Consider the following 23,600-nt stretch of genomic DNA (forward strand, 5'->3'; position numbering starts at 1 on the left):
GGGCGGTGGGGTGCATTTTCCCAGTGACATACATGAATGTGTCACCAAAGATCCGAGTTGTCTACCAACTCTGGAGCTGGGCTGCCCCCTCTGCTCTCCCAGGCAGAGCCCAGCCACCCTGCAGGAAGCCCTCACACCCACTCTGCCCTTCAGCACCTAAGACTTAACGAGGAACCAGTCACCAATAGGAAGGAGCTGGGAGAAGGGGTGTGTGCCAGGGTGCAACTCAGCTTCTAATTTCCAAGGACTCTTCAGAAAGCTACCTTGTGGTGTTTCCTCAGAACAAAAAGGACTCTGAAGTAGCCAGGTCAAGTGCAGTACTCACTTCCTGTGGCTCAGAGGCATGTTCCACATGCTACTTCTTGTGTGCCCTAGTGCTGCAAATCAGTGCAAAAGCACACAGGCCTGAGCTGTCCTGGGTCAGACTTCCCACCTGACCACCAATCAACCCCAGAGGCAGGTCCAGGAGACCATTCACTTGGCATTCCCATTTGCTCAGCTCCTGACCTCATTTATTAAAGTCACCTGTCTAGCACCTCTGGGACACACAGAGGCTTCCTCACTTGTCATTATCTGTGAGTGGCAGCTCCTGCAGTCTCTGTCTTGGGGTAATTCTGGGTTTGCCATTCATCATTTGTTCTAAAGTGAGAAGGTGTGGCTTACCTGCAAGCTTGGAAAAACCAAAATCATTTCTACTAGACTAAGCCACTGAGGTACTGCATGTGAGACCCCAGTGTGGGGGTGGGCTGGACTGGATTCCATGAACTCTGCCCATATCGAATCTGGGGCCTGGCGCTTTCCTTGTTTGTGCAATGGAGTCTCCTTAGTCAGGGCCTCCTAACCCAGCCAGTTCCAGAGCCCAGCAGGGGTGCTGGGGGGAAAAAACCCAGGAACTGGCTCATAAGCAGCTAACCCAGCCACTCCAGAGGGGAAAGCAAGGAATTTGTAACTTAAAAAACAAAACTCCCTGACAGTGAAGTGGGGTTCTCTTGGGACCCTTTTCCTCCTACTGAGTTGCCTCATCTGGCCTTGGTAAGAGGGTTTGTGCCTGGTCTTAGCGTTACTTGTTATGTCATGTTTGGTTGCTATCTCTGGGAGGCCCACTCTTCTGAAGGGAAACACAAGAGAAGGGGAGGTGAGGGTGGGGAACTGGGAGGACTAAAGGGAAGGGAAATTCTATCAGGGATGTAATGTATGAGAGAAGAATAAATTTAAAAAACAAAAACAAAAAAAAACCCTCCCGGGGCTGCTGGTGCCAGCAGGTTTGAGCAGCCGATGATGCCGTCCTGCTGTCTGTGAGAGGCCTCTCCAGTTGACCTTGGCAGGGGATGGCTCTGAACTCCCTCATCAGGAAAGCCAAGCCCATCTGAAGACTGAATGAAAACATGTACGGAGGGTGTGGTGTGCTACCCAGCTTGGCGTGCGTCCTCAGCTGCACACTGCTGGTTCTCCTTCACTCACCAGTGACCTCCTGATGCCCGAGATGTGCCAGGCCCACACCTCTGCCACTGGGCTCACATTCTGTATGGGCCAAGTCAAGTCAGGAGCAAGCAAAGAAACAGCAGCAGTCCTTGGTGTTAGAAAACCTTTCACTTTTCAAAGAGCAAAGAAAGTAGGTGTCAGAACTAATATCTTGATAGGTAACTGGGGGAAACCTACCTGATTATAGTGACATTGAGCTTTGAGGGCAGTCCAAGGGGAGCCTGCGCAAGCTTGTGGGGAGGACAGTGCAGATGAAGAGCACAGGGTGACTTGGCACTTCAAGGGGTTCGAGACCTCAGGAAGAATCAGGTTCTACAGCTTGGCTGTGGCTGGGCTTGGTGGCCCATGTCCTTTATTTCATTTCTTAAGTCACCTGGAGGTTGGTGAAGAAGAAACTTAGGTAGGCTGTCGAAGGCCTTTGCCACTTGGGTCCCACTCTGGCACTGTCTTGTTCTCTTGGGTTGACTGAAACTGATGCTGATTCTTCTCTCTCCCCCTAACAGCTTGACATATGGTCCAAATCCAACTATCAAGTATTTCAGAAGGTAAGTTTTTTTTCTTTGTATCTTACTCAGGAGGCATGGGGAAACCATGAATGCTTTTAGGTTTAAACTTCATCTTAGAGGCTTTTTTTTAAAGTGAGGAGGAAATGAAAGATCGGGGCTGTCTCTCAGCTTAGGCAGAGTGCTTGCCTAGAAGGCACAAACCCTGGGTAACATGGCGGCACACACCTGTAACCCCAGCACTGGGAGGCAAAAGCAGGAGGATCAGAAGCAAGGTCATCCTCTCCTGCACAGGCTGCTGCCTGTGTATCTTCCTACTGTATGGCTCCATTTATATGACATGGAGAAGTAGTTAGCTTGGGGATGAAAATCAGGTTGGTCTTTGCCTGTGGTTGGAGTGGTGGTCATACTTTATTTCTGAGATGGCAATGGTGGCTAGGCTGTCAGAGCCCAGAGAGAGGGCTGTGTACTCACGGGGGGGGGGGGGGGGGTTACTTACTGTGTGTAGTGTGGACTCTCTCAAGGCAGCAATTTTTAGGTGGTTCCAAGCTCCCCCCCACTCTGAAATGCAGTTTCTCAGAGCCTGTAGTCTGCCCCGGCACCTAGAGGCAGGCTGAGAGAAACAGGCAACATGGAACCCAACCTACTGCATCTGACAGCCACCTGCCCTCACGACTGCTCACTTGCCTTTTTCCTAAAACTATAAAGAACTGTTAAGAAAAAATAGGAAGGGGGCTGGGCAGATGGCTCAGCAGTTAATAGTGCTTATTGCTCTTTCAGAGGACCTGGGTATGATTTACAGACCCATATAGCAGCTTACAACTGTTATTCTAGTTCCAGGTATCAGGCGCCCTCTTCTGGCCTCTGAGGGCAGAGAGCACTGTACACACATGGTGCACAGATACACATGCAGGCAAAACACCCATACACAGAAAAATTAGACTAAACCTTTAAAAATTTAAATGAGAAATGATATGAAAATCCAGCTCCAGGAGGGTAAAGCTGGCCTGACCCCACGGTGTGTGGAGGTTCACTGCATACCCCTAAAGCACTCAGGCTAGCCCCCCCACTGTGGTCTGCACTGGCCTCCAGCTCCAGCATGGCAGGGAAATAACACAAGAAGACCAGAGGAGGGGCGGCCAGGAGGACTTCATGGAGAATCTTAAACAAAGAGCCCTGGTAGGCAAGTGTCTCTGGGATGGGAACAGAATTTAGATACTGTTCTCTGGTAAGAAATGCCTCAGGAACCACTCAAAGTTGGGACACTTGGCCCATGAGTTCTTTCCAAGATTAAGTTGTGCCCAAGGTGTGCCAGGATGCATAGCCCCCCCCCTTTTTTTTTTCCTTTCCTTAATGTGGAATTTGTATAATAAAAAATTAGCCATTTTAAAGTGAACAGTTCCTTGGTGTTTGGTGCCTTCATATGTTTGGCAGCCTTCTCTGTTTAGTTCACCAACATGTAACCTTTATGAGGGAAGCCCCCTGCCCAGGATGCAATCAGCAAAGAGCATGGTGGGTACCCTCTCCTCCCTCTGCCCACAGTCCACCCTAAGCACAGTCTAAGGCTGAACAGCACCTGTGAGGGAGTCTCTTGCACTGGGGAATTCAGGGATCACGACCTTGTCACACCTGAATAACAAGGAGGCCGCAGTGGGCAAGCCAGCAGAGCCTAAACCAGAGCCAAGGCTATCACAGTCAGAATCCAGTAGGAAGACAGATTCAGAAAGCAGAGGGATGAATCTGGCACTCGGCTCTCTTCCTTTTATTCTGTACAGGACCCAGTAGATGGAATGGCACTGCCCACACCCAGGGTGAACCCTTCCTTTGTAGTTCAGCCTTTCTGGAAAAACCCTCAGATACACACATGGGTATGCTTCCATGGTAACTCTAAATCTAGAACTATCATGGGTACCAGGGCTTTAGAATATGTCAGTAGTGGTCTAAAGGAGCAGTTGGCATTTAAGGTAGAGTTAGGTGAGCTGACCAAGTGTGTACCCCAATATGGTGACTTAAATAAGATCACTAATTAGTATAGTTTGAATGTAAACTGTCCTCCATAGGTTATGTGTTTGAACTGTCACTCCCCAGCTAGTGGCACTACTTAAGGAAGTTGTGAAACTTGGGAGGTCAGGAGGAAGTAGGCTGCTAGGAGGCAGGCCCTGAGGTTTATGCTTCCATTCTGTTCTGGGGAGATGGGAAGGGGTGTGCAGTCCCAGATGTACACCCCTGCAGCCAGGGAGCTCCTGCTGCCATGCCTTGCCCTCTGTGAGGAACTGTCCTCAAACTAAGCCCAAAAGAGCCTCTCTCCATTTGTTGGATACTTGGTCACAGTGCTAAGGAAGGTACAACTGGCCACAGGGTCTGTCTGGACTACCTTTCCAGTTCTTATATAAGGTTCAGAGTATTTCAAGAACATTATTTAACAGAGGACATCATTGTTCGGGGCCTGCTAGCATTCCTTCACCCCAGTGTCCCCATGTCACATAACCCAGTCCAGAGCCAATTGGAAGGAACTGTGATGCCATGTTCAGTACCTAGGACCTGTTCAGGCTCTGCACTCTTGCTAGATTGCCAAGTTGAGAGTGTTCTCATGGCTGTGGAAGGCAGCACAGACACCATCTCAGCTATAAACAATGATATTTTCTGTGCTGTTCTTGACAATTTTCCCTCCGCATTGACTACAAAAATAAGAAAGAAAACCACTCATTATTGCAGTCTTGTTTTACCAAAAGAATCAGCCTCATTAAAACCAGTGTTTGTCTTTCGTTAACCTGGTTCTTCCCTTCATGCCCTCTGTGGCACAGCAATGAATTTCTTCTCACAATGGCCCTCAGGACTTCTCACTCCTCTCCCCCCCTCCCCACTTTGCCCTCTTTCCTAAAAACTGTTCTATGCCAAGTAAGTTGGTTTTTTGTTTTTTTAATTCATATAGAAAACTTATCAGGAACTCAGGCAGGGTGTGAAATGGAGATTTTCTGAAGCACAGATTTAGACTGTGCTACCATGTTTTTACCTACCCCTCCCTGGAAACAACATGCCAGTCTTTGTCTGAGCCCACAGACACACCCGGCGGCAGAGTATAAAATGGACTGTGAGGGCAGTGAGAGAGATTTATGGGTACTTACCAGTCTCCTCTGTACTTTGCATAGTGTGATTGAAGTTTTAAGAATGGACTGATCCCAAGTGGTGATGTTTTACCCAAGCAGGCAGTACTTCCTCCGTGTGCCCAGACCCTGTGGTTTCTTTGTCCTGTCACATGCTCTGTTGTATCTCAGTGATTAACCTCCAGTGCTGACCTGCCCTGAGTTAAAGACCACTGTGCAGGTGTCCATATTCTTGTTATAAGTAAAGACAGGTAATGGTGAGGTCTCTCTCCTCCCAGGGGCAAGTAAGAGCCTGCTAGAGGAGACTGCCTATACTGTCAGATGAAGGGATATCTGGGAAAATAATGTACTACAGAATCCAGCTTAATGCTCTCAATAAAGCACCAACTAATCATGTCCCATGGAACAAGTAGCTATGGCATGGTGTAGCATCAAGGAGCCTGTGCTCCATGCTTGCAGAAGAGGCTGGTGGCATGAAGAAGTGCATCTGATACTATCCCGCTGTCAGGCCCCACGTTGAAGGCAGAGCTGAGGCCACTCTGTGAAGACCAGTTCTGTCTGGCACAGCCCTCGGAGTGATGGCTAGTGTTGAGAGTCTGCACCAGAGAACAGGGTTGATTGGAAGGAAGCCTTTTTCATGTCTGTCTTCCTGTCCCCCCCCCCCCGACTTTAATGTGGGGTGTGTTTATTGATGCTGCTAGTAGTGGCTGCTAGCTGAGAGCATGGAGGTGATTCTTCTGCACCTCATCAGCCTGCTTATGCCTGCCCAGTAGACCAGCTAGCATGCGTTCAATGGCAGATTGTTGAGAAAAGCCCTGCCCAGTGCAATAGTGTCCCATGTGCCAGGAGGACAGCTTACTGTGGCAAGGAGGTTCTGTGCCCTGAGTGAAGAGATGTCTCCAGCAGAATCACCCACTTCCCAAAGAGCTGGACCTCGGGGTATGCATTAGTAGCGCCTCTACTGAGTGGAGACTCCCTGGCCACTGCAAGCAGCTTGCAGCCCCACCCCCATTCCCCCCACTGCTCTGAAGGCACCCAAGAACTCCCTTTCCTGGCACCATTGTATTGGTTCAGCTGCTGTTAGCAAAGCAGGAAGCCCCTGCATTCTTTCCCTCTGGATAGGAGGGGACTGACTGCCTTGTAAAACTGAAGCAGGCTTACCCACGTCTTTTTGCTTCAGGAGCAAGGGCAGGCCACTGTTATATTGTCCGGAGGCCTGTGCCCAAGTCCCTTTGTCAGAGTCACAGCCCCCGTGGCCCTGCAGCACACCAGTAAAATGCGTCTCTTTGTCTGTGGACATTGACTGTCAGCAAGCCTTTTTCTGTCTCACTCATTAGACTCTGTACCCAAGTGCAAGGCAGTGGCTGCTTGTGGGACAGCTTGCTGTGAGGCTATGGCTGCCAACAGGTGCCTGTCATTTACTGCACTACCCCAGAGGTGCCTTGCACTTCATCCTAGGGCGAAACAGCTTTTTATAGCCAGTGAGTTTCCAGCAGTGTGGATTCAGAGAATGAGACTTAGAAATAAGGGGACCCTCTGAAAGGCCAGAATCACAGAGCCAGCAAGGCTTCAAGCAAGTTCGTATTTTCCTGGCATTTAAACTCTACAGGGGCACTCACTGTTTTGATCTTTAACCCCCTCATTTCAAAACAGTGTGCATTTTCCTCCAGCAACTTGGGAGGAGTAAAAGCCAGTCTGCAGCCACTCACTACATTAAGTGCCCAGACAGGAGGCAGGGGACAGGAGAAGAGTCTCTGAGGGGGCCAGCCCCTGCTCCTTGAGGTCTCACCTGGAGGTAGGTAACAAAACACATCTGTGTGGCCACAGAAGACTCTTAGCCATTGCCATTGTTCCGCAGGCAACAGAAGGGTGCATGGCCCATCAAGTTCCACACCACAGTAGACAGGTGGGTTGCCCAACGGGGTGCCATCGCCATCATCCCCTTGTTTGTTCACATAGCCATTCTTTGATGTGAAAGACAGGGCCTTTCCTGGGAATAGCCTGTTCAGAAATGCCACTGGGCATCTGTCAGGCACTTTACTGGAGGATGGGCTGAGTCAGCCCAAGAGACTCTGACAGTAGGCTGTGTCCACTGAGTGCCTTGTGTGACTTGGCACCTTCCCATAGTGCCCCTCATACCCAATCCATGCTAGCTCCAAGTCCTCAGGAGGTAACGATGCCAACACAAGAAACTTCCAGAGGATGAGAGCCCTCCTACCTCCTGTGAAGCCAGGCTAAATGTGACCTGAGTACTGGCCCTGCTATGGCATCTCACTTCACCCAGGAGGCTCACTAAGTAGTCTGAGTTACTTCCTGCCAATCTCTTCTATATTTCTGTTCAGAAAATAAATAAATAAACAAACAAATAAATAAATAAATAACCAAGACCCCCTGGTCAGTATACCACACCTGAAGGCCTGGGGAAGTAGAGGTTGAAGTGAGACTCTCTGGCCACACCCTACCCAGCCCTTGTACCCGAGAGGCTGTCACACTTAGAGGGATCCTCAACCAGCACAAGGAGAAGCTCGGTGTGGCATTGTTTTCCTTCTGTGTCTGTGTGTCCTGTTGCTGCCTCACAAGTATGTCCCAAATGGACAGAGCTAAGGGGACAGCTTTCACAAGTACCAGGACAGATGAGCAGCTTCATGTGGGCTGGTAGGTTCCATCTCCCAAACAGGAAAGAGGTGTGTGCTTAGGAGTAGGCTGTTGTGTTAGCCAAAAGAGAGGCAGGTAGTCCCCATGGTCATCTTAGAGGGTGCCATGCCCTCAGCCACCAGCTGGTCTAGACCGAATATGCTAGCTAAGTCCAGGCCTGGGACACAAGGAAAAGAGGCAGAAACGTTTAGGCTGACCTGGCTGCCAGAGAGCCCCTGCCACCACCTTCACCACCCACAAGTTAAGTGTCTGTTCTCAGAACAGGTCTCCTCTTGTAGGCCCAGGTCCCTTTCCTTCAGGCTCCCCGCTGGGCATGGGGCAGTCACAGCTCAGATGTTCACATGCACCCAGCTATGTTCAGCAGAGACCCAGGAATGTCTGGCCAGCCCCCTGGCCTCTTTGACATACTGAGTGGCTTGAACATACCCCAGGAGTGGCTTATGATTTTCTGCCATTAGAGGAGTCACAGGGCAGCCATTCATTATCTTCATAGCTCCCTTCTTCCTAAAGGGAAGGGACAGACAGGCCATCAGAGCTGTCAGCCACTTCTGGGAAGACTGGTTCCTCCCACTCCACCCCCCTCCCACAACTCAAGCTACTAGCCCTGCTAGTCCATATACTCCAAGCTTTATTGCTTCCCCTCATGCTCCCTGTGGTGACTGTTCAGCAAGAGCTGTGTGCAGGTCGTCAGATCCTGGCCATACCTTCCCAGTTAACTCATCTGTAGTAGAGAGAGTATGATGTGAGGTGAACTGCTGTCATAGGCAGGACATGTGGTACCTACTATGCCTCTGAAATGCTGTTGCAGAGACTCCTTCCTCCTAAGAAAGGCCACCTCCACCCCCTCCGCTCCCTATTGGCCAGTTTCCCTTGCACAGGGCTCCTGGCTCTTCCTCACAGCGGACCCTGTAATTTAGAACATGGGCTGTCCAACCTTAGGCCAAGAATTTGTCTTCTGTAAGTTCGGCTCCTTCTCTACAAACAGGCAAAACAGATCACACCTTCCTCATGAGGTACATGTTGTAAAGCTCATCAGTGGTGAGGTGCTTGGCACTATTTTCTTGCAAGTGTGTGGTCTGTGCTGCTGCTTGCTACCCCAGGGGCTAAGGGCCACAGAACCTGGCATCTGCAGCTGTCTGTGTGCATGGCCCCATTTTAAGGGAGGTATTTCTGTAAACTAAGCTGAAGATCTAGCCATGATGGCAACCATTCCCAACAAGCCTCCTCCATCTTTCTCTGGCCCTGTTACCTCTTCCTCTGACCAAAGAAGGAAGTGGCTTCAGTGTGAAAATATGCAAGAGTCCCAGCTCCCAGCTATACCCACTGGGCAACTTGATAGGATCAGGGATAGTGTCCACTGTCTTAAGAGGATAGGACATCAGTGACACCACACCTATGTGGCCTGAAGTGGATGCCCTGGTCCTGACTTCCCAATGGCCATTGCTGCAAACCTGATAGAAAAGTGAGCATGACTGTCAACTGCAGAAACAACCAAGTAAAAGCAGAACAATTCAGGTGCCTCTAGGCCAAGACTTTGCTGGCAGCCAGCGACAACCTGGCATTTTACCATCTGGAAAGCGTTAAACTTTTTTCATCGAATGAAGAGCCTCAATTCCTTAATCCTGAAAAAATGTCAAGGACCCACCATGTGCCTCCTCAGTCCTGCTATGTGAAAGTACATAGTGGTCAGGCCCTGGAGAGTTCCAGGTCTCTAAGGCGTGAGGCATCCCTGCTCTCACTGGCTCCTCAGCTCCCCTCCCATCCCACTCCCCTCCCCTCCAGCTGCCTGAGGCCTTCTCACTTACCTCTTTTAGTCTGGGTCCTGCTGTGTCAGTGCTGCCCAGTGCAGAGTACGCTGCTCTCCAATGTCCAAAGCTGGCCCAGGGACAAGAATGCAGCCCATGTAGCCTCATTCCCAGAGAGTGGAGACAGGGACATCTGGTCTCGGGCATGGAGGGTGCCAGGCCCATACCCAAGAGAGCTTACCGCTAAGTGCCAGGTACTAGTCAGGACAGGTAGCCACCATGCTGCATGGCAGTACTGGAAAGACTTGGTGAAAGGAGCATCCCAGACAGGGTCAGACAGCTGTGGTGGGTTAGTCAGGCTCACAGGCTGCTGCAGTGTCCACTGTGAGCTGAAAGGAGGAGAGGTTGGGATCGAGGCCCTGCATTCTATGCCAGGGTGTTTACACAGCTGACCGTGGAGGCCATCAACCGCCAGTCTGTGCCTGGGTCCAAGGAACTGAGGGCTTCTTCCAGACATTAGTGGTATCATGCCTGAAACTCTAAAGGGGCAGTGTAGCCCTCCCCACCCAGATGCCCATTTTTGGACTTGCCACTTTGTGCCTGTCAAAAACTGTAAAGCACATTGCAGCCACAGCCTCATACTTCTTGATTGCAGGGCTTGATCCCAAAGGTGTGCAAGGACCTGAGGGCCGATGGGGCAGCCGGGTCTGTCTCCACCTCTCCCTTTTGACCCAGCAAGCCTGCTCATCTTATCCCAGGCCAGCATGATAAGCTCTGCAGAGCCCATGCAGATGACTCCTTCGTCACACAAAGCAGAGTATTGATCTCGCCTGAGTAATCCCCGTCCCTGTGGGCCTCCATGCTTCCTCTTCAGGCCCGGGCCTGCTGAGCCCAGGCACACAAATCCTGTCTTCGATTAGAGACTAGGGCTGCATAATAAGTGGTAAATCCCTTGCTTCCCTCCCACCCCACCCACCGTGTTTTAGAAGCTTCTGTCTGCAGCACTCCCATGGCCCCCAACATCACTTTCAGGACTTAAGAACATTCCAGTTTTGAAATAATGGCGAGTCCTCTTTTTATAGGATGGAGTCTTCTAAGGCTGCCTTCAGTATTCATCCTAAAACTGCTAGTGGGGGCTTCTATCTCTTTAAGCCCTTAACAAGCCTAGCTCCCATATATCTGGCTCCAGAGCCCACAAATCATTGGCTCCTGAGCATTGTTTGGGGTTGCTATTGTTAGGATTGTCGGGGTTGGGGGGTGGGGCTGGCAGGAGCCTAGGCTGACCCATGCACAGTGTTAAAGCATCTCTCCCCTCCTAAGGTCTGTTTCTCTTCTCTGGATTGGTGATAGCATGGGCACATTAGGAGCACATAGTCAGCTTACTGCCAACTCAGTGGTGCTTCCATACCTTGGTAAAACCTAGAGCTAGGGACAGGTTAGTAGAACCAGGGCCTTGTGAAGATGGCATCACATCAAAGCAACCTAGCACTTCTTGCCATCTAGCATCTGCTGTCTTAAAAAAAACAAAAACAAAAAACCTGTGTTGGCTGGCATAGTGGTGCACACCATTAGTCCCAGCACTCAAGAGGCAGAAGCAGGTGGATCCTTGTAAGTTTGAGACTAGCATAGTGAACATAGTAAGTTCCAGGCCAGCTGGGGCTACATAGGAAGACCATCTCTAAAAAGAAAAGGCTTTGAAGTTACCCTGGAAGGGCCAGAGGGGAGCTTCTCCTAGTTCTTTCTCATCAGGGAAGGGAGTGTAAGTGCTGCTGATGCAAGACTGGAAACCTAGCTGGGGTACCTGCAGAACCAGGTCTTTCCAGATCCCCACCCTCCTGCCAAGTCATATCCACCTTTACAGCAGGCATGTGGAAGCCAGAGTCTAGTCCCCACCAGCGTCCCTGTTTAGGAACCTTACAGGGGCTACTTTTAATAGTGGCCCAGCTCCCCAGCTTGGCAGAGATAGCCGTGGGCATTTGGCTCTGTGGGTAAATGAAGGTGTTCAGTAGTCCTTGCTTTTTAAGAGGAGCACTGGATGGAAGGTTGCTAGAGGTTGAGGCCAGCTCACCTTGGCCTGCTATCCTGCCCCCTGGTGGCCTGGGCTTCCTAATCCCCTGAGTGCTTAAGCAGCACCCCTCAAGTTACCTGCTAGAAACTGGGACTGTTCCCGGCAAGTGACAGACACCTCCCACCTGAGGTTTCCTGAGCCCCCGGGGCTAATCCCCAAGTCACAGATGGGGATTAAAACAAAGGCCTCTTGTTTTAGAAAAAGAAAACAACTACCCCTAACTAAAGTTGTGTAGGAGTGAGATGGGTCAGGAGGAAATACAGAGCTGTACAGCCGCCAAGGGCACATGCTGTAAATCAAGTGGGTGCCCTACCCCAGGCTGCTGATTGCCATCACCATCCTCCGGCCTTCTAGACCCTTCTCTTTAAGGGAAACATGCTGGACACTGACAGTTTAAAAGCTTCCCTCTCTCCTCTTTTCTGAACCCTTCCTCAGTCACCACTGTGGCCTTTGTTTTTTCCCTGATATGACACCTGGGCTGGAGGGAAGGGGTATGTCCCTTCATACTCATCACTGGACAGTTGAACAATTGGCCTCTGCGTCACCACCACCAGGGCCTGCAACCCTACTCACCCCGCCCCTCCCTTGTAGCTCTGTCAGGAAGTAAGTTCAGTTGTCCCTCAGACCAGGGCAATGGGAAAGGGGAGTCTCACTTAGCAGCTAAATAGGCAGAGGCTTCAGCAAGGGAGGGAGGATCCTCCAGGATTTGGAGCCTATCTCAGACCCTCCCTAGGAGTGATGTCCCCTTTCCCTCAGGAGAGGAGAGGATCTGGGACTTGGCACCCCTCAGAACACTTGTCCACCCCAGAAGTCCTGCAGTGGGAGCCTACCAGGTATAGGTCAGAGACTGACTCAGTTCAGGTAGGTGTGGTCTGGACAAGCCATACACAGTAGCCACCGAACCCTCGAGCTCCCAGTAACTTGGTTCCCTGACATGCAAATGGCACTTGGAATAGTTCCTCTACTGCCATTGTTGTGGGAATTGAGTGAAGTCAGATGCTGTCCTAGCCACAGCACCACTTTCTTTGTGGCTAGCACAGCTCCAGCCTGGAAGGGAGGCTCAGGGCACTCTGCACACACACAGTATGGCAGAGGACTGGGGGGACCGCTTTGACTGGCAGTCCCTCTCTAGAGTGTTGACTGGCAGCTGCTTCAAGGTCTTGTGAAAGAGTCCCTCCTCCCTCCCTCCGCTCAGCTCTCCTCCATCTGGGTGCACAAAGACTTTCACAGCCTTGAGCTGAGGCAGAGGAAAGAAACTTCAGTCAGCCCAGCCTGCTGCCTTGGCTCTCCAGATGGGGACCCACCATGAGCCAGGCCAGGCCTCTGGGGTTCCCTGCAGTGAGGGGAAGCCAGGCCTCTGGACCTTGAGCCTGGCATAAGTCCTCTCCCCTCCCTTCCAGTGCCCCTTCCTCCATTTGTGGTGCCCAGCCTAGTCCCTGTCTGGGGTAGTGTTATTTCCATCCTCTCCTCCCTCCCTCCCTCCTTTCCCTAGGTTCCAGCCACTTTGATCTTTTTACAAGCTTTGTTTCAGCCCAGCACTCAACCTGCAGGCAGTGCATCTTCCTTGGCCTCTCTCTCAGGAGCATTAGTGCTCTTCCCTGGCCTCCTGAGCCTCACCTCCGAGGGGGCTGCTTTTATCTCCCGGAGGAACATCATTAGCTTACAGCACAATGGGTCCAACCCTGGGCCCTCACAAAATTAGCTAATAGCAATCTTTTGTTGCTCTGGCATGTTTTTCCACATCTTCAATGATGAACAAAACACAACTTTGTTGTTGGATGTGAAAAGACAAAAACAAAAGTCACTGAAAGTGGAGCAGGGCTTTGAGGATTGGGAAGAGTGGGTGGGGTGTACCAGTGTCCCATGGCCATTCTGCTTGGAGTTCAGCCATGGGAATCAGAAAACTGGACTAGGGCTGGGGAAGAAGTGGGGAGGATCAGAAGTCAGCTGGTGTTGTTTCCTTCTATTAAAATGCTGCTGGAATCATTGGGATACTGAGAACCTAAATGATCACTCCAGTGCCAGAGCAAAAACTGCCACCACTTGGCAATTAAAGGGAAGTCTTTAAATGGGACCCTTTGAAAAGAAGGCCAGATCTGGCCATATGGCAAGCCAGGAACGGGCTGACTAATTAGGTGCCTGCCTATGAATCTGATGCCAAGACAGAGTGTACCTGGCTTCCCCATATCTGGAGAAGATCATTTCTCACTAACTCCCCCCATCCTCTTGGCCAGCGTAGACACCTCAGTTACATGTGCAGGTCTCTCATGTGTCTCAGGCCAGGAAACAGGAGCTCAAGTAAAGCTCAGGAGTCTCGTACAAAGTGGCTGACAAATTCCAAGTACACAAGCCAGGCAGGTACCATGAGTGAAGCAGGTAGTGTGAAACCATGGGGCACTCAGGCCAGCTACGGGGCATGTCCATCCAGAGATACCTTCCTCTGCTCCCTCTGAAGGCAGCCACCTAGATGGGGAGGTGGGGGGACACTTGGAGATTAGGAGTGGGGTTACCTATGAGGATGCCCCTACAGCTTATGAGGTTCCCAGAATTTCAAATGGTGGCCATTTGTACTAACTGAGACGAAAAAAAGCAAAACTGCACGTCCAAGCAAAGCAGCACTCCCTGCTTGGACATTGCTTCTGGATCACCAATCCGAGGCAGCCTCAGGTCAGGCCAGCTCCAGCAGCTGAGCAGATGGGTCTGACCCCTCGCGAGGGCCTCCTAGGGTCAGCCCTATGGACAGCACCCACCTCAGGGAAGTAATCATCCCTGGGACGGGAGGACAGCGGGACTTCAGTGGGCATTTTAAGAAAAGAGACAGCCCGTTTGTCTCCCCAGCAGTTACCACAGTCATGTCACAGCTATTACTATTGCTTGGGGAAAAAGCACTGCTCATTTTAGAAAGCTGTCTGTCAGGATGCTTAAAATAAAAGCAGGCCTGGCACCGGGGGGAAGTACGTTTATCTTGAAAGTCACCCGAGGAAAGAATTCCTCGGGCTTGTGCAACACAGGCACCAGGGATGTCTCTGTGGGAGAGCAGTGCTGTGTCCCCAGGAGCGGGCATTTCCAAGTTCCTCTCTTTAATTAAAATATGCATTGGGCACCTGCTGTATATGTGTATGCCTTGTGGTTCTAGGCCTGGGGACACAGCATGAATAAGAGTGATCATGTAGGAAAGCTGCAGGGATAGAACAAGGGCAGGGAGCACATTGAGCTGGAGAGTGGGAGTGGGGTGGAGAAAAAGGACAGGAAGAATGCTGAATGCTGAACAGGAGAGTTGGGGGGGGGGGGGTCCCTGGCTGGAGGAGAAGAACTTAGTCAGCCTGTCTTCTCTCCTGCTAGCTGAAGCATGATGCCGCAGCCTCCTGTACCAGGTGTAAGTCCATCTGGGCCTAAACTGACTTCTGGAAGCTGGGGAGCCTGGGCCAGCTTGCCTGGCTGCAGAGTGGCCCTCGTACCTGTGATACAGCTTGGCCTAGACCTGGCCCCAGACAGTTTGCTTCACTGTTGCTTTTGGCCTGCCAGCCGCTGGTGTATCATCGTGTCCCACTGAGGCTGGACAAGTCCGTGCACGTTAGGCTCGTGTTGATTCTTGTTCTCTAAGTTAACAATTTTATCTGGCAAGTTCTCTTTTGTTTTTTAAGTATATTTGTAATGACAAGAATTTCCAATGTCAGTGAGATGGCTCAGCAGGTAAAGGTGCCTGCTGCCAAGCCTGACAACCTGAGTTTGATCTCCAGGACTCACGTGGTGGGTGAAAAGAACTGACTCCTGGAGGTTGTCCTCTGACCCCCCCCCCACTCCGCGCCACATGCTCTTGTACACACATGCACACACACACCACACAAAGTAAATAAGAAAATATTTAAATTTTTTAAAAGTGTTTCTAAGGAAAACGGTCAAATAAACCATTAATTTGAGTGCAACTCTCAAATTAGTCAACTCCTAATTTGGGGATGGTTCAGACCTGCAGGGGTCTTCAGCCAGCCCCTTTGTTTCAAAGATGAGCTATTGATGCCCAAAGTGAGTAGCTGGGTCAAGGCCAGGAGACAGTGCCTGTGTCACTGGCCTCCTAGGGACCTCAGGCCATCTGGCTGCAGGCCTTGCCATCACCTTTTCTAAAGTCAGGAGCCTGGGGTGTGCCCACACGGATGCTGAACACAGACCCTTCAGGGAGTTAGAGGCAGGCCCGCAGGAGAGCGGACAGGGCAGACACTGGGTGAGGAGCATGGAAACGGGATGGGATGGGATCGTGGCACCCTTGCTGTTAGTTACTTTTGGACAAAAACTGTCACGCCCTGATCCCCTCCGCACCGACCTTGAGCTCCATCCTCTCCTGTAGTCCTTCCTGTGTAGATTTTCAGTTGCCAGAACCTTCCACACGCTACTTGTTTCCAGGCCTGTGTCCTCTTGCCTACAGTGCCCCCTCCCTGTCCTGACCCCACTAACTTTCCTATCTGAGATTTTATTTGAGATGTGAGGAGGAGGAGGGGCGCAGGAGATCCAAAGCAAGGCTGTTGCTTATGAAGCTAGCAACTTCTGGCTAATGGTCACTGTCCTTCATCCCCAGGTGACAGACCACGCCACCACTGCCCTGCTCCACTATCAGCTACCCCAGATGCCAGATGTTGTGGTCAGATCCTTCATGGTAAGTGGATTTGAGGGTCAGGCCTTCCAGCTGAGGAGAGAGATGATGAGCCAGCCCCAGGTATTCCCTGAGACTTCTGTCAGAGATGAACAAGTAGTGCCCACAGAAGTGGCCTTCCAGAAGTTTCCAGAACTGATGAGTAGTGATTCTATCCTCTCTTAATCCACCAAGCCCTATGGGTGGCTCTAAGCATGTAGCAGTGAATAGGACAATTCTGTATTTCCCCAAGCCATGTCTTCCTGCAATTGTCTGAGCTGGAGGCTGAGGTGAGATTGAGCTCAGGGCAGCATGGCGTGCTGGCTCTCCAGTCACCAAGAACACAGATGAGCACAAGCAAGTGTTCACATGCATGCATCAGGGCATCTCCCCAGGGCTGCTCACATCTCCAGCTGCAGCCTCCACAGACCCTGTCCACTTCTGAGGGCAGCTTCCCCGGGAGTCACTAGCCATTCCCCTTCCCTGCCCAGGGAACTCCTTTCGTCCTCACACCACTCTATGAGAGGGGTTACTGTCACATGAGCTCAATAGCTCAGCTTCTTAGAGAGAAATGGTGATCACTTTTCACAAGACATAAACCTGGCTAGAGAACTGCATGGTGCCAGAAGGATGGCGCCGGCTGTTCAGCCACAAAGGCCCATTGAGTCCCCGTGTTGAGGAGTGATCAAGGGACAGTCTTCAGTAGGCTAGACTGGCTTCTACCTGACATGCCCTGACACCAAGTTTCCCTTTACTCTTGTCTAAAGTGGGGAGTTCAGAAATGAATAGGCCATCACCCATCACCCCCTGTTTTATTTCCAAGACCCCAAACCCAACCTGTGGAAGAGCCAAAGCTGCCCTCAGCAGCTGCCTGTATCAACCCCTTCAGAGAGCAGTGTCCTCCTGCTGACACCTTCAGGAGTGACTTACGGGACTTGCCTGGCTCTCAGGACTGCTTGTCTGTGACGGTGTGTCTGCTTGCTGGGCCTTCATGCCCGCCCGCCCGTGAGTCTCCTTGAGGTGGAGAATTGAGTTACCTGAGCCTCATCCTTATGCATGATGCCTGGGAGCCCTCAGCTCTCAACCTCAAAGGGTGGGTGACTGTCACTTATTGTGTTACTTGGTGACACTGGGGCTGCCCCCGCTGTGTTAGGCCCCACCATGACAGAGAGGGACAACCTCTGAGATGAGATTAGCCCAGAGCACATTGCCCTGGTACAGAGTCTCACAGAGCCCTCATCTGTGCCTGAGCCTGCTGCCCAGATGACAGGGAACTCAACAGTGGCACCAGATAGCCTCGGGGAACAATCCAGCTCTGAAAGGGGGAATCTTAAGAACAGGGGACATCAAAACTGAGTTACAGGGAGACAGGCTTGTGGGCTAGACAGCTTTTCTATGGGACCATGGGTTACTTCAGGGTCAAAGCTTGCTGAAGCCATGTCTTTGGGGCACTAGGCCTACAAGAAGGGCAATTGAAGTTCCCTAGCCTCTTTCTCTTCTTTCTTTTTTCCAGACCTGGTTGAGAAGCTACATAAAGCTGTTCCAGGCCCCGTGCCAGCGCTGTGGCAAGTTCCTGCAAGATGGCCTTCCCCCAACATGGAGGGACTTCCGAACCCTGGAAGCCTTCCATGACACCTGCCGGCAGTGACCCCAGCCCAGCTACTGCCCAGCCTGTAGCATTAGCACCTTCCCAGACCTGCCCAATCCATTCACCACACAGGTGTCTGTCAGCCATTCTCCCTCAGCCCCTCTGCTGGCAGAGCTGTCACCCATTGGATTTCAGGGCATCATGGGAGGATGGTCAGCTCCTTCCCTGTGTGCTGGTAACCCTGTGAGTTGGCCCCCTGGGTATGTTATTTCCATGAGCTGTTACTGGAGTGAGCTCTTTATTCTTGGGTTGGGGTTTGCTTGGTTTTTGTAATTTATTTTTGTAAACAGTAAACATTTTGTACTGGCCAAGGCTCTTAATCTCTTGCTTCTTACATGATGTCTGCCTTTCATTCAGTTTACCCAGAGGAGTTTGCACTTGAGGCAGAGTCCTTGGGCTGGGCTTGTAGCTCACTTGGCTGCTTCCCTAGCAAACACAAGCTCTCATTCAGGCTCTAGCACCATGGGAGGTGGAGACTGGAGGATCTCGAGTTTAAGGCCTTGTGCTGCACAGGGTTAGAGGCCGGCCTGCACCTGTCTCAAAAAGGGGAGGGGAAACCAGTTGTTTGTGGGGTTGCCTCCCCTGTTCGTCCTTCCAGGCAGGGGCAGTGCTGGCAAATGGAGGCTGCTTCTGAGGAAGGAATTGCAGATGGCGCTATTGAGTCAGCACCACATGTACCTGGAGAGGGGCCTCCCCTGATGGCAGCTAAAACACTGCTAATGCAGACAAAGTCACCAGGCTGGTTGGCCCTCTGCATCCTGTATTTCTAACAAAGCCACCCCCAATTCATGAGCTCCCTGTGAAGGGCTTGTCCTGCCCAGCCCAGCCTGCAGGAAACCCTCCTCTCCCTCCCCTCCCTCCTTCCCTCTCTCCTTCCTTCCATGTTGTTTTTTTGGGTTTGTTTTTTGTTTAGAGGCAGAGTTATCTTGCTGGGTATTTAAACTTAAGCCGTTTTACACAGGTGCTAGTAGGTTCACAGGCATTCACCACCACATCAAACAGAAAACTAAGCCTTCCTGTACAACAGAGTAGCACAGTTCCTGACTTGTCCAGGACCGACCACGCAGCCCTTTCCCACCTGTCCATCTGATTGGGAGGAACCAAGGCAGGATTTTTTTTTTTTTTTAACATTTTTGTTTGGTTTATATATGAATGATTTGCCTGAATTTATATCTGTGTACCACATGCTCCTTGGGACTGGAGTTACAGAATTGTGAGCTACCACAATTCTGAAAGAACCTCTCATTACTCTTACCTCTGAGCCATCATTGAGTGTGGGCTGTATACCACAGTGCCATTCAACATGGGGCCCCTAACCTAGCAGTGCCAGGTGGGAGCTTATAGAAGTGTAGGCCTTTAGGCCACCCCTGCTCCCCTCATGATCCAGGATGAGCAGTCTCTACTCTCCAGCCACCCCAGTGACATGGCCTCAAAGGACTTCTACTCTGGGAACACTACTTCCTTTACTGCCCATTTGGGAGGTGTGAGAGGTGTGCTTGTCAATCAGAGTGTGCCAGAGGGTCACTGGCACTCCATGCCATAGTTCATCAAGATCAAAGATGCCATCCATTTCTTCTGCCTTAAGTCTGACTGTTCAGTTTATAGTAGAAGATGCTTCCCAAAGACCACCGCCACCACAGGTTATGACACAGCTTCATGGATGTGTCCTGCCCTCCTCTCCTTGGTCTCCTAAGACCCTTGTTTATTGCTTTAAGGAAAACAAACAGCACTGGGTTAGCCCTGAGATTCTGCCTCAAGACTGCAGATCTTTCCAAAGACACCTAATGACAAGCAGGCCCAGTGTTGTGCCAGGGTGTGCACTGTTCACGTGATATGGCAGCAGTAGCCGGCTATGACCAAGTTGGGGCATGTGCAGAGTGACGAGTGCCTGCCAGCTGGCAGACAGCACCTTCAGGGATGTGCAAATGTGGAAACATCCCAGAGGACTGGAGATTTCAGTGAGGGCGAGGCATGTTGTGAGAAAGTTATTTGGGTCGAACCATTTGTCTCTGGTACCCATCCCCATCTATTCTGTAGCTCCCTAACCCACTTCAGCCTGTTTCCAACAGTCCCTTCACGTGCAGACCCAGTATCCAGCCTTGGACAGGCTGTTGTTCCCATCAGAACAAGTGTGTCCTCTGTCACCTTCAGAAAGACCTTCCTTAGGACAAATGGTTGTTTCCTGCTTCCAGGGGTCACGGGAGTTCATCTAATCAGGTTTGCTTAGAAGGAAAAGTGGCCACCAAGGAGGAGCATTCCATAAACAGTAGCACAGGCTGAGGGTGAACAAGAAACAGGGCCACCTGGCCCACGACCTGTGTTCCAGCCATCTGCTAGTTGTGTGACAGTGGATAAGTGACTTGCTCTGTGCCAGTTAGAAGTGCAAGGCTGGCGATCCAGCGTGAGGGAAGGAAGCCTTCCTTACCCACAAAACTTGGCTGTTGGGCAGCCATGATGGAGGCTAGAGAGCAGAGTCTCAGGTCATGCCTGCTATTCTGATTTTCTTGCTTTTTTTCACCTTTTTTCTTACAAGTGGTGTGTGTGTGTGTGTGTGTTCATGTACACATATATGTGTAGGGTATACATGTGTGTAGTGTAGGGTACACATGTGCTACTATACAAATGAGTCTAGAAGACACCCTGTAGGTGTCAGTTCTCTCCTACTATGTGAGTTCTGGGAAACACTCCAATTGTGTGACTTGGGGGCAAGTTCCATTACCTGCTAAACCATCTGGTATCTGATTTTCTATTTTCTGACGTTTCCTAATTAAGGAAGAGGGAGAGGAGATGACACAGTTGGACTGTAAGCTACTCCCATCTCTGACAGTCTCACCCTTCAGTCCTGAGAAGGCAAGTTGGAGTGGTAATACCTTTGACAGAGTCCAGAATATGGGAAATCCCCAAATGCCTGGTGCTTGGAGATCAGTGTAAAATGACCTGGATGTCAGCTGTTGAAACAGAAAAGACAATGACCAGAAGTTGACATAAAACCTCAAGTTGAATAAAAGTCAGTTCCCAGAGGGTAGCTTGTAAAGGAAGCCAGAAGCAGACAGCTGCAGGGGGCAGTCCCCAGGTCCTAGCAGAAAGGCAATGGGTGACTGCCTGTCATGTGATCTGGAGCTGTATGTGGCTCAGTTGGTGGAGTGCCTACCTAGCATACATATGGCCCTAGCACCTCATAAACCTGGGTGTGCTGATACACTCTTATAATCCCAGCACTTACCAGATAGAGACAGAAGGGAGAATCAGAAGTTCAAAGCCAGCCTAGGCAACATCAGACCCTTCACATGATTTGGACTCAGGGTGACCTCTGGCCAGACTTGCAAGGCATTTATCTTATGAGACTGCATTGTGGCCCTCTAGCTCCACGTCTCTTCTCTACCAAGTGTTTCATATGTGTTGTCAGGCTCCATCCTAGCCAGATGAGGAACCCGGGGGATACGAGAGGCTAGATGATGTCTGAGCTCCCTCCCTACCGGGTCCAGCCCACCTACTGGAATCCTGCTTCAGTCTGGGTAGTCAGGCCTCTGCCCCAAGCCTTCTGCTGGCCAGTTGCTCTGGCACCCATTAGCAACTGACAGAATGGAGCAAACCAGCCTGTGAAAGGTCCAGATTTTTTTCCTGAACTAAATCAGGATTTGGCCTTTTGATATCGAGTGATGTTTTCACACTTAACACTATGGACATCACAAAACGGTGATCTTTCAGTGTTAATGTGCAAAGTTGGTGTTACATTTGGAGTGTCAGAGAGTGGGCCTGATGCTAAATTGAGAGCCTTTTAAGGTCACCCCAGTTGGGTGGAGGAGGGACATCTTCAGACAGAATTCTCACAAGATCTGGACCCCCCTGCAAACCTGACAGGAGGCATCACCCAGGTCTAGCAGAGACAGAAAAGGAAAACTGGCCTTTCTACACTGCCCTAGCCTCACAAATCCAATAGCACACTGAACATGATTGGAGCTCACCTGGGCCCACACTGGGCAGAAGCCTGGGCCCAGTCATGTCCCACCTTGGCCAGCACTGGTACAGCAGCCATTACACATATGCAGAATTCACCCAAGTCCCCAGGACCAGACACTAGTTGTCCTCTACTTGGTAGCTAATTAGGCTCAGTACTTAGCACAGTGGGCTGTCCCAAGGTCTGCCATCCTACCTTCCCCAGATCCTAAGCTAAAGGTAAGAGAACCCCAACCAAATCTTCATTTGCAGCCAGGCATGCTGGCTCACACCTGTAATCCCAGCACTGGGGGGTGGCGGGGGGGGGGGTCAGGAATACTTCCAGAAGTTCAAGGCCAGACTAAAGCTCGATACTTGGTCTCAGTAAAACCAAGACACAGTGCCTAGATGGCTCAGTGGGTCAAGTGCTTGCTGTGTAAGCATGAGAACCCAAGTTCAACCCGTAGAAACCACATGAAAGCCAGCACAGCCACACCTGTCTATAACCCCTAAGCAATGTAGCAGAAACAAGCATATCCCTGAAGCTCACTGGCCAGCCAGCATGACCAAAGTAGTGTGCTCCAGATTCGGTGAGAGATGCTGTCTTAAGAAATGTACAGTGGAGGGCTGGATAGATGGCTCGGCTGGTAAAGACACCCGCCACCAACTCTAAGGACCTGAATTCAATCCCCAAGACCCACAGGGCAAATAGACAAAGCTCTCCTCTGACTTCCACACAAATACTATGGCATGTTATATAGCCCACACAGAAACATGCGTGTGCACGCAAACACATACAGTGTTATACATACAAACATATGGAGAGAGAACAAGAGAACAGGGACAGAGAAAGACACCCATGTCAGCCTCTGGTTCCACAGGTATCTGAGCACATGTATACATACATGTACACATAGGCTACTCGTGCACAAATAAGTAAATAGAAAAATTTTTTAATTTGTTACGGTTCCTATGCACACTCACGACTTGAGGAGCTAAACCTTCAAGTTCACAAGCAAACCAAGGTCCCTCCTTGCAGCAGGTGGCCGGTGGCCAAGGAGGAACTACGGCAGTAAACAAGGTGTGTTGTTCAGGGTCAGGAGCACCTCAATGGCCACAAGTTTCTCCCGTGAGTGGCCTGCCTCTCCTGGGATGGATGGGTACAGGAGACACCAACCACAGCTGAGCGGGACAGGAGAGGGCCTGTAGTACCAAGTACTTAGACTGACTCAGGACTTTGGTATGCCCATCTCAGTCAGGGGCTCTTTCTTAAATTACAAAAGGAACCCATAGGTCCCCTTGGAGGGAATTAGGTAATGCAAATAAACAAAGCAAGGAAAGGAATGCAGTCATTTCTGCTAGCTGGGGAAAACCAGAGCAGAAGGATGTGCAGTTCTGAAGCCATTTGGGTACATGAATAACTTCTGTGGAAAGCGAGACCACACAAAGTGAGGTCACACTGTGTGCTATGAAACCACTGGTCCTCAGCAAAAGTCAGAATGTGGAGTCTCAAGATTATGCACTCTTCTCCCCCAAAAGCCCCAGCAGCAGTGAACAGGTGTGCATGGTGGAAACTGGGTGCGGACACCTTCCCAGCTGCAGAAGGGGAGAAACACTTGGAGATTGATTGTTACAGTTGGTGTTCCGTATGTCTTCATCAGTGTCACAGAGAAGCAGCAAGCACTCAGCCCTGCTCTCCCTGGCTGGCAGCTGGCCCCTGCAGTGTGACTGAGCCCACAACCAGAAAAAGGGGGCACTTTCAGCCCCAAGTTATTCATTAGCTAAGCCTCTGGCCTAGGCTCGTAAGATGGGGCTTTGACAGGGGAGATGAGTTC

At 50.8% G+C, this 23,600-nt stretch overlaps 1 protein-coding gene across 2 annotated transcripts in view; it reads left to right on the forward strand.

Moving 5' to 3' along the window:
• The window catches only part of Med27 (mediator complex subunit 27), a 168,034-nt gene extending 149,894 nt beyond the window's left edge, over nucleotides 1-18,140 (forward strand). For both annotated transcript variants that reach the window (XM_051185031.1, XM_051185032.1), the window contains 3 exons: nucleotides 1,986-2,027; nucleotides 16,128-16,205; nucleotides 17,695-18,140. In XM_051185031.1, the coding sequence (XP_051040988.1) occupies nucleotides 1,986-2,027; nucleotides 16,128-16,205; nucleotides 17,695-17,829 (255 nt within the window). In that variant the 3' untranslated portion in view covers nucleotides 17,830-18,140. The remainder of the gene's footprint in view (nucleotides 1-1,985; nucleotides 2,028-16,127; nucleotides 16,206-17,694) is intronic.
• Nucleotides 18,141-23,600: the final 5,460 nt, after the last annotated feature.

Source organism: Phodopus roborovskii, unplaced genomic scaffold (genome assembly GCF_943737965.1).
Source record: "Phodopus roborovskii unplaced genomic scaffold, PHOROB, whole genome shotgun sequence".
Taxonomy (NCBI): domain Eukaryota; kingdom Metazoa; phylum Chordata; class Mammalia; order Rodentia; family Cricetidae; genus Phodopus; species Phodopus roborovskii.